Source organism: Micromesistius poutassou, assembly GCF_964030765.1.
Source record: "Micromesistius poutassou genome assembly, chromosome: 2".
NCBI lineage: Eukaryota > Metazoa > Chordata > Actinopteri > Gadiformes > Gadidae > Micromesistius > Micromesistius poutassou.
The window spans coordinates 23,131,486-23,142,858 of record NC_140272.1 but is presented as its reverse complement, the minus strand read 5'-3'; the positions used below and the strand labels follow the sequence as shown (position 1 = coordinate 23,142,858).

General features: G+C 43.0%; 1 protein-coding gene across 1 annotated transcript; it reads right to left on the bottom strand.

The window, feature by feature from the left end:
* Positions 1-4,171: 4,171 nt before the first annotated feature.
* LOC311338274 (sodium- and chloride-dependent GABA transporter 2-like) lies at positions 4,172-10,667 on the bottom strand (the record flags this gene model as incomplete). The annotated part of the gene is made up of 14 exons (XM_084463500.1): positions 4,172-4,306; positions 5,038-5,208; positions 5,481-5,581; positions 5,688-5,790; positions 5,928-6,065; positions 6,148-6,260; positions 6,381-6,505; positions 7,594-7,697; positions 7,809-7,943; positions 8,067-8,199; positions 8,791-8,872; positions 9,030-9,170; positions 10,028-10,162; positions 10,520-10,667. The coding sequence occupies 14 exons, from the start codon at positions 10,665-10,667 to the stop codon at positions 4,172-4,174; spliced, it is 1,764 nt and encodes a 587-aa protein (XP_084319626.1).
* Between the last annotated feature and the right edge of the window lie 706 nt (positions 10,668-11,373).

Here is an 11,373-nt window from a genome sequence, read left to right as displayed (position 1 = left end):
AAAGCTGGTGGGCAGCATGTCTCTGAAATGGACTATAAGAGCAGAAGGGAAGGATTTAAAGCCAATTAGTACCCCAAGCTTGTTATTTTGTGGTTATGTAACTTGTGGCTCCACCATGCAACATTTGTTGTCTTTGGTGGTGAAGCCGTGCCTATGGAGGGGGCTGTCCCTCTGGCACCCCCTGGTCGCCAGGCTCCCAGGAGGTGATCAGTGGCAGCCATGCTGGCTGAGCTCATCAGCTATATCAAACGTAGGAGTCAGCCACGTGCTCTCTCTTTCCTTTGACGTATGGTTTGTTTAGGGTTAGCTCTGCTTTACTCATACACCACATTTTCCACTCATCCACACACAGCACTCATTACTGATTACTAGTGATGGCAAAATGAAGCCTCGTGAACCAACAAAGCCTTCAATCCAATTGTATCGAAAAATGATTCAATGCTCGAAGCTTCAGACTCTATGGCGACATCTGCTGGTGAAAGTTAGAGGACGCACTGTGTCATGAATTCACATCCACATTGATTAGCTACCATATTCTATCTTTTGGTGTTCGGTATGAATTAAATAAATCACTGAATAAATAAGCGTACATTGGACACTGCATAAATTGAATAAATTGAAAATCATTGCCTTCACAAAATCATAATTAAAATCATAATAAAGTTGGTATTCTGCATGTGAACATTTCTTGTGTTTCTTCATGGGGGGGGGGGGGGGGGGGGGGTAGATGAATCAGATGAATGAAGGGTGGGTATGCACATTTGCACACATTTCTATGATAATTGTGAGTGTCATCTCACAAAATATGTGAAATAGGCAGTGCCGTATATTTCAACAATCTGCCAGTGCAGAAATGATAGAAGTGTAGTGGGCAGTGCTTTGACAATGCATACAGGACAATGCCTATTCAGGGAGAGTGACAGTGGACGGGTGCTTTGGAGGTGGGGGGGGGGGGGGGGGGGGGGTGCCTGTGGACGGGTCAGAAAGGGGGCACTGTTGTGGTTGGTTCACCAACCACAATAAACCGCATTAAAATTGATATTTGTTTAGGAAAATAATTTGTTCCACTGTGGCCGGACTGAGTCTGTTTCTTTTCTTGCTGACCACTTCGCTAGTCTTCGAAAAATAACTCTCTCGCATGTCACAGAGGAAGCAGGTGTACACAGAGTACCACGGGCCAACACATATCAATTCGGGTACACGTGTTTGCGTTGTGCCCAAAACTGTATTTTACCCTACTGATGATGTGTTGTTGCAATAGTAATCCTGCTCGTCTCCAACACTTGGTTGTCCAACAGATCCCGCAGGCCAGTCCCTGAAATTGTGACAAAAACATTTTACAAAAGGCTACAATATACTATTTCATATTTTTTTCCCTTTCTTTCCAGAGAAAGCATCCAAGTCACTTGGTAAGATACAATGCCCTGACAGCCCCTCGAAAGGTAAAGCTGAAGACCCAGTTCCCTCCACTTCCAGACAACTGCAATTGGGAGAAACGATGATTGTGACTCAAAGACATGTAGACAACGTAGTCATAGATTTTGTAATTCAGTCTTCAACCATTTCGTGTGGTAGAACAGCCTGTGTTTCAGGCTGTGGTGCAACAGCCTAATTCACTCAAAATAGAAGAGGGTGCCCAAGAAATGAGGAGAAATATTAAACACGCAATGTCCTCCGTTGAATTCATTGCCACGACAACGACCGACTGTTGGAGTGCAAGAAGGAGAGGACGTGGACCTCTTTTTTTAAATGTGTGCCGTTTGTAAAATTACTAAAAAAGAGGCCTGTGTGAACACATATTGACCAAGAAAACAATAGATGTAAGACCGTTAAATCATATTTAACAATTAACCAGTATTGGGACGCTTGTTGTTATTGTCTCAGTATGAACGCTGTAAATGTTGTGATATTGAACCGTATCAGTAAAACGGCGTGGACATCTGATGAGAACCTATTAAAACTAGGTATGTATGTTTTGTTGCATTTTTATTTCAGATGTCATGCGCCTAGTTCACAAAACCAAAAATAAAAAACTAAACAAGCACATTTACAGTATATAAGTTTATTTATTTAAAAGGTGGGGGGTTTGTGACCTGGGGTAATATATAGGCCTAAAAGGCAAGTTTGATGTAGATGGACCCCATAGCCTTATTGTTCAAGGACAACACATAATGGTAAATGGTCCTCATTTATAGGGCGCTTTTATCCAAAGCGTTTTACAGTGTTGACTGACATTCACCCGTTCATGCACACGTTCACACACCGACGGCGGAGTCGACCACGCAGGGCGACGGCCAGCGGGTCAGGAGAAGTCAGGGTGAGGCGTCTCGCTCAGGGACACCTCCACACTCGGCTAGGAGGAGCCGGGGATCGAACCAGCAACCTTGGCAAAACCTAGTGGTTTGTACAGGAACCAACATTACACCACCATTCTGTTATTTTCTATGAACTAATAAATCTGTAAAACTTCTTTCTCAAATGCATGCAAGTCAACAAGTGATTTTGGGTTTGTTTGCACCGCCAACAAAATGGCGTATTTGATCCCGCCAAAGACACGCCCCCAGATGCCACCAAGTGCCTGGATGTTTGTGTGGATCAATGACGAGGCATCAGACAATCAAGTCATTTTAGCCTGAATACATGAAAAGAACCAGAGCAGGTCAGTAGTACCATGGACAGTATCAGAGCGATCACCTGTTGAACTAAATGGTTGTGGTAGACTGCACCACGGGATGCATCTGCAGACCACTGCCACATAAATAAAGGTAATACGCAATATTTATTGCTTAAGATTTGCTGGTGCTGTGGCGAGGTCTTTTGTGTCACAAGTGGTCGGCTGTTTTAACTCTTGCAATTGACATTAGCCATAGCCACCAAGTAGCCTATCTTATCCACGGTTTGCGTTCGTACAATGTTGGGTATAGTGGAGATGACGATAGTTGAGTCGGTGGAGTCACCTTACATTCACACTACATGCGTCTATCGACGGATCTCATTGACTTTGCATGGGGCGCTCTCGAAATGCATTGTGGGTCCGTCCGTTCTTTGGGCTCCGTAGCCTGCGTCAAAAGTTGAGAAATGTTAAACTTTTCGGGAAGTGACGGGTCCGTCGGCCAATCAGATCGCGGTACACGCCCTCACCCATCCGTCGACTGACGGCGGTAGTGTGAACGAGGCGTGAGTCTCTTGTTGACACAAAGTGACTTTTGGTCATTCTTGCTTTGCTTGAATTCTGGAATAACTGTGGTGGGGAGTGCATGTCAGAATGCCTGATGTAGATTGGATGGTTGCGTGTTGTGAATTGAGAGACAGCCAGCTCATGATGTGATACAGCATTCAGCTGCACAACAAATATTTTTTGCTTTTTCAATCTTGACATTTGTAGTGCTGTGTGTAGCCACACGTTTGCCCCTTCACACCTTAAACACGTAGTTCATTTCCTTTCCTAGCTCCTAGTTCCTTTCCTAGCTCCTTTATCTGCTCCTGCAGATAAAGAAGATAAAGGGCCACCAGGGCTTCCCTCAAACTAATAATTGTCATCACTCACCAGAATAAAGATTTCTGTACTTTTGAACATGAAGTAAGTTCCAGACCTTCTGTACAAATGAAATGAAGTACGATGGTCTGGTAGCACCAGGCTAGACTAGGGCCGGTTCTACACTGAATTACGCCCTAGGCGAGACCCCCTCAGAGCGCGCCCCCCGTAGATTACGGGCTGGCGCAAATGTTGATGGGGGGGGGGGGGGGGGGGGGAATAGACATGTTTCATTTGGGCGCCCCCAACACATTTTGCTGCCCTAGGCGATCGCCTAGTTCGCCTATGGCAATGGCCGGGCCTGCATTAGACCACAGTTAAAGCTGACATTATGAGAGCTAACAGCAGCTCTGACCAGTCTCTGCTCCGTGGGCCAAACAGGTTCAACTCAACTCTGCCGTTAAACCGTCTGAGATAAAACGGACCCTATAGGCCGAACTTCTTCACCATCCCATCCTTACCAATGAATGGCAGTTTACCTTCTCTGAATAAAACACGTATTTAACCCTTACCGCAACATTATAGCATAATTTATTAAACAGTTATAAAATGAAGTCATTGCCATTGTACGAACAACATATAAAAAAAACATCAGTAAAACTGTCAGTTAAAAACGGTAACACTATGACACGTGTTTCATCTGTTGGACGGTGTGGAGCTGGTGCGCAGTGTGTGCAGCTCGGTGAAGGCCTGGAACACTTCGTGTTTGGAGGCCTTCTTGGTTGGCGGTGATGGCAGGTCCTTCGCCGGCATGCACAGCGCTGTGACTCTCTGGGGGAGAAAGCATGCCCACAAACATTCATCAGCGACCTATCCATGGTTCTTAAATTTGGCTGTGCTGTCCTAGATCTGAGAACAATTCAACAATAATATTTTGACTATTGTCAAAGTTAAATATTTTTGTTCTTAATGCTGCGTTATATCATTTTCTCTGATGCATGACTTTAACTTAATTAATATGTTTTTATTTATATACATGTATTTAATTAGTTTTAATGTATATTGAGTTCACCACAATAGGTAGGAACTAAAGTTCAGGTTCCGTGGCACATGTACACTTTAAGGGCTAACAGCCAATTAAGGGCTAACAGCCAATTAAGGGCTAACAGCCAATGCACGTATGCAGACATTATTCGCAGATTCCCCGTGTGATGATTTAAGAAGTCACTAAGTTAAGCGGAATAGTGATTAAGATGTTTTTCTTTTGGATATTTTGAACCGGGTATTTTTGCGGAAGAAACCTCATTCCCTCATGGTCAGGTGCAGCCAGCGAGGTATGTGTATAACGCGAATAACGTTTATTTTCCGCATATATTAGTGTTAACCTTTTACAGTATGTGACCGTGTCTATTTTTACATTGTCATACTGTGTAGTTCGACATTGTGGACGGTGAGACGACAAGGAGCAGCAGTAAATCCATCAGTATTCAGAACCACGGCGTCGTTTGTTTCCTGCAGGGAGTGATAATAATGACAACTCATAGAATGAAGAATCGTCATACCTCGCTTAGTGAGCCAGGAGTGACCGTCACGGCGTAGAGCATCCAGAGAGGAATGAACATCGTCGATGAGAGGGTCAAGCACCCGCCGATGACGTAGCCCCACCAGGGGTATTCATATTCGTTGTTAAACTTCAGAGGCGTATATTTCACCAAAGAAAAGACCAGAGTGCACTAAAATGAAATCAAGCACAGGTTCAGATGAAGGCTTCAGAAGTGCTGATGGTACTATGGTGTTATTCACGCTTGCTTATTTGTTGGTCATTCTGCAACATTCTGGGGAGCCATGATTAAGGTGGAACAGATCAGAACGTGTACAAAGTGTTGATGAAATAAGTTCCCACGATTAAAGTACAATGAGTGCTAAAACCCCAGAATGTTGTTGAATAAATCACTCTTGAATAAATAAAAAAATCACTGGTTAAATGTATTTTTTATTTACTTACAGTGCAGACTGCTGGAGTAAGGTACTGCCAACAGTACTTCATGAAAGGCCAGGGCCGGTAGCCAATCATATCCTGTATATTGTTATAATGACGATCTGAACCTAGAAGAAAAGAAGGACTCATGAGCCATTCATGCAGTCACATTATTTACATTATGTATCCTGAAGAAAATTCTCTCAATAGGCACTACACTTCATGACATCTCACCATACACCCAACCCACGCATACAGACTGGAGAATCGCAAAAAACAGGAGCGTCATTCCGCTGCAGGCATAGTGGTCGAACAGCAGAAAGACATACAGTCCTCCCTGCAAAAAACAACAACCGTTAATGCAAACACACGATGAACCTACCAGGTTCATAGTCTATGAACCTACCACTATGAACCTACCAGGTTCATAGTCCTAAAACTGATATGTATTAAAAAACAAAACGTGTCCCTCACATCTGTGACCATGAGAAGACCAACGAGGAAGCTTCCAACACAGAGGGCGAGCAACAGGAGTTTACGGCGAACACCAGTCCTGAAGACTGAGGGATACAGGTCGGATAACGCCGTCACCAGAGACTCTTGGTTAACAAACTGAAATCAAAAGAAAGGCACGATGGATTACATTTTCAGAGATACATTTTGCATGTTAAATTGATGAACTCAAAGACGTTACCTCACTGTCCAATCCCAGGAAGATGATCATAATGAAGAAGAAGACAGCCCAGAGCTGAGGCAAAGGCATCATGGACACCGCACGGGGGTATGCTATGAACGCCAGCCCGGGACCTGGAGGTGGTTCAGTAGGAAACTCATTCAATAGGCTCAGAAGTACACAGTCAGCCTTTGATTTCACCCCCTGGGCGGCAGACAAGATGACAGATATGAAATGTATTGAGCGGTTTTTACCTGATTCGGCTACCATGGAAATATCCACACCCTGCTCGTATGCCATGAAACCAAGCACAGAGAAGATGGCAAAGCCAGCTACAAAGCTGGTCAGGCTGTTCAACAGGCACAGATAGATACAGTCTCTGTGGAAAAAAAACACAAGTTTCAGTTTTGACTCAACTCTAACTCAACTAATAGAGGAAAAACACAAATAAGGGTTCGGTTTGACAACAATTTTAGAACAGATTTTGATTTAAAAAAAATCAAAACAGGTTACACAAATGGCACAACAGTGGAGAGATCCCTTGATATGTGAAAGTACCTGTACATACATGTTCAACATTAGTAACATCAATGGTTTTTACAATCTCTGGGAATAGGGGGAGACCAGTTTAAAATGAATTAGATAATGCTGCATATCATGTTTAATAATAGAAATTCAATTTCTAGGACTCATACAAAGGACAGTAAAGCAGGCATAGTATGTCAATCCTTCAGATACATTCAACACCACATTGCTTTATAATGGTTGACGACAAACTAAGCATGTGACAATGTGTCTGCAAGGGATTCGTTCTAGAAGAGAACCCATCTATCATCCATCGAGGTGGAATGTAACACTACTTCTGGAGGTGGATTTACTATGATCGCTGAATCTCTTACAACCGTTCCATCTTGTTCAGATCGAAGGAACTCTTCTGACGCAACGTTTAATTTGCCATTGGAAGTCCAATTATCTTATTATGTGTAATTATGTGTAAATGATGTGTGTCTCTCTGTTTTCACATTTCTTAAGTCTATGAACAGGCCAGTGCCTCTCCTACTGATCCAACATTCCTCCATTTGTTATGTACCAACGAGGACGAACCACCCCGGCCGTCTGGGGCATAGCCAGGGCTGTATACCTCATCAAGGGAGAGACCGCTTCTGTTCTTTTGTTATTTACATTTTCTTCATTATAATACTCGCCCCAAACCTTCGGTTCGGTGAGAAGAGGGATGGACAGCCAAGGAGCACGTCAGGAGACTGCTCCTCACCTCCTACACTATAGATTATTCAACCTAAGTCTGTATCTCGCTGTATTGCATCCTGGAATAAACCATCCATTCCACCCTCTGAGCCAACCTGTCAAGCTTCCTTGATTTACACTTCAAGAATTACTACTATGATGAAAAAATACACAACACAGAATACACAATTGGTTAATTGATTAATAATTAATTCAAGTTACCTGTAGCAGTTGTTGCTGTAATTGTTGTAACTTCCTAAAGCGGTCAAAACACCAGTGCATAGTCCATAGGAATAAAATATCTGGCTGCCAGCATCCAACCATACCTGAAAAAGATCAAAGGAAAAAGACAAAAGTCGATTTTTAGTTTTGGGGAACCTTTGTGAGGTTGATTTTTAGTTTTGTGGGAATCATTACTTGAGTTATCATGGTCCTACCAGTGGATCTGTGAGTCTAAAGGGGTCAGGGTAGAGGTAGAAGATGATCCCCTCTTTAGCCCCTGGTAACGTCAGGCCGCGAACCAGCAGCACAAACAGCATCAGATACGGAAAAGTGGCAGTGAAATACACTATCTGAGAAAGAAAAACAAAACCTACATTAAGTGTATATGTAAATATATAATAATAATAATAATAATAATAATAATAAAAAATCATACATTCTGCTATATGACATTATTGGAGATTCAACCATACCTTTCCTGTCGTCTTCACTCCATTCCAGACACAAAAGTAACAGATGATCCAGGCAAGCAGTAGACAAAGGGCCAGATCCCAACGCACATTGCCAAGTTCCTCAATTCCACCTGACAAACCTAGTATTCTTCTCCTGTTAGACAAACATCATTTAGACAAAGCCAACAAGTGTACAAAATGTGGCATGCATAGACCATTTGAGGGGAAGAGATGAAAATCTGAAAAAAAACCATTACATTTTCTCCATCATAGAGGCGCCCTAAAAAGTACTTTACACTTTCTCTTTACGCTAAGAGGTCTCTATCATGAGGGCGTTCTACAGTAATGTACCCCTCTGTCTCTATCATGAGGGCGTTCTACAGTAATGTACCCCTCTGTCTATCATGAGGGCGTTCTACAGTGTAATGTACCCCTCTGTCTCTATCATGAGGGCGTTCTACAGTGTAATGTACCCCTCTGTCTATCATGAGGGCGTTCTACAGTAATGTACCCCTCTGTCTCTATCATGAGGGCGTTCTACAGTAATGTACCCCTCTGTCTATCATGAGGGCGTTCTACAGTAATGTACCCCTCTGTCTCTATCATGAGGGCGTTCTACAGTGTAATGTACCCCTATTTTCTCAAAGAGCATGATTGCGGGCGTTTACCCCCCAGGAACCCCTGTGCCTTCCTTGTGCACGCCACTGCAAATGCATTTCATTGAATTATAACTCCTTCAACTTACTCCCAAAACTCTATGACGGAAGACGTGTCCGTCAAGACGTCAGCTTCTGAGGTTCCATTTTGACCATGCACAAAACAGGTTTCTGGTGAGTGAAAAAAGGAAAGGAGGGGTATAATATCGTCACTTAAATAACTTAAATCAATGAAAATGCATGGCGTGTAATATAGGTGTCTAATAGAACAAATAAGTAATACACTAATTTAAAGTAAATAAACAATAAAGACAACATGAAAGTGAACCTGTGTTCCAACTGTTTCCACACGTCGCCCAGGGAAGCTCCGCATGGAAGGAGAAGAAGAGAAACAGAATGGCCCACGCCAGGATGACGATGTAGTACACCGTAGCGTACAGGACCACCACTTGGTTACCAAAGCCGAGGCCTGATGGGAAACAGCCACACACACACACATTACAGAAACACGTCGCTGCTGCACAGCACGCCGTTCAGCTTGGACATCCAGCTGCTTTATCCTTCTCTTCCTCTGGTTTTGTTTTGGAAAGCATCGCTTGTGAGTTGCAAGTGTGGTGTTATGTCTTCTTTCATGTTACATTTAAATATGGAGTTAAAAGGGGGGGCTGTTTACGTTTGGTTGTAGTCTTTTCGCTCGGTTCTTGCCCTACTGTTGAGACGGAGAACCGAGCGAAAAAGACCACCACCAAACGTAAACAGCCCCCCTTTCCAGTTCCAGTCCGGTTTCCGTTTCAATGGATTTACAAAATGCCAAATAAAACACGACAGAAACTGTATTTCGCTACAATACTTGATTTTGGAACTCAGTGAGTTACATATTTTTGAAAAACTAACGTTTAGAGTTGTTTTAAGGACAGGTTTGTGAATGCCCGTAGCCAGCCAGTCTGAAGCAGGCAGGGCGATTCTAAATTAGCCAAATACCCGAGACAGGACCAACAGTCAACATGTCGGTGTCCACCGCTCTATTTCATCCTAGACAACCCAGAAAGGGGGCTCAATGTGCTAAATACCGAAATTGTCCTTTAAAGACCCTTGTTCAATGCCTTATTGCTTCCTTTACCGTCTCACTGACTAGCACAAATGCTGTCCTTGAAGAAAGAAATAACGTTCCTGCAAGGGTGAGAAAGTGTGTTGACTGTGGTCTGTGACAGCATGATTGGGGGGCGCACTCTGCCAGACTCGAGACTCTAGTATGCACTTGGTAAATACTCGTCACTTCCATCAGGATTAACAGCTCACACGGCAGGAGCGTGAGACCACATGTACCTTGAAATAGTGGACATATCTTTTTCCAACAGGTGATTCCCCCCTGGCTAGTGTATTGGCCCAAGGACGTCTCCAGGAAGAAGAGGGGGATCCCGCAGGTGACCAGGAACAAGATGTACGGTATGAAGAAGGCCCCTGTGAAAGATGGTACCAAAATATGACATTCATCAGTGTAATGATCTTAATCCGTCTTAATCTCAAATACATCTTTTCTATGTGCAGGATAGTATTGTGGCTATTGCAATCCTAGAGCAAGATGCCTAACCCCTACACCAATTCATTGTGGGTGCCTGTTTGCGTGCCTGTGTGTGTGTGTGCCTGTGTGTGTGTGTGTGTGTGTGTGTGTGTGTGTGTGTGTGTGTGTGTGTGTGTGTGTGTGTGTGTAAATTATACTAACCCTAAGTCATACTAGTAGATTTTCTTGATCTTCAGCACATATCAGTAATGCCACTTAGGGGTGAGATAAATTGAAACAGCCAAATAAACACTTACCTCCTCCGTTTTTGTAGCAAAGATATGGGAACCTCCAGACATTTCCCAGACCAACAATGTTTCCAGCCACTGCCAGAAAGTACTGTATTTTATTGGCCCACTGCTCCCTCTCCGGGGGCCTGGCTTGAGAGCCCCCACTCTGTTCCATGTCAGCCTCCACTGCGCTCCATCTGGATCACATGTACATGGGCGCTTTGGTATCCTACGCTTTTAAGGACGCCACACAACATGGTATGAATCTCAGCTCATTAGTGTGATTTAAGAATTATATTATATTGTAAGTATTATATTCACATAATGAAATGATGTGTTAAAGGATTTGGCCGCTTTGATGTGACCCCAGGTTAATTGTTGACGTTTTGTATTGTGTACGTCGAGATGTAAATCAGGCAGGATATTTGTTTAACTCACGCCCTCTCGCTGTGTAGGGGCATAACTAAATCGGTCAAACTTTGCCAATCAATTAACATCCATTATATACCAAACAAGTTTAGCAGCACCCCATAGCTGTATCTTTGTTTTGTCCAACTGGAGTAAGCTCAAACGTGATCACAAAGAGAGATGGTTGAGGTTTGTGGGAGTGTGTGTGGATGATGGCTGGTTTAAGCAGCCTCACCTGGCCCAGTCTGATCGGAGTCTGGGGCTGGGTATTGCCATGAGTATAATCATCATAATACAATGTTAATGTAATAATATTAAAAAGTATTTAACCAGTTATGTTCATCATATTTTGTATAATCGAATGGTATCACATGAAATAATGTAAGTTTATCTTTATTTATAAATATTGAATACATTTTCAAAAAACATAGTTCTAAAATAAAACAGATCTTTTGACTTATTCTTTACTATAG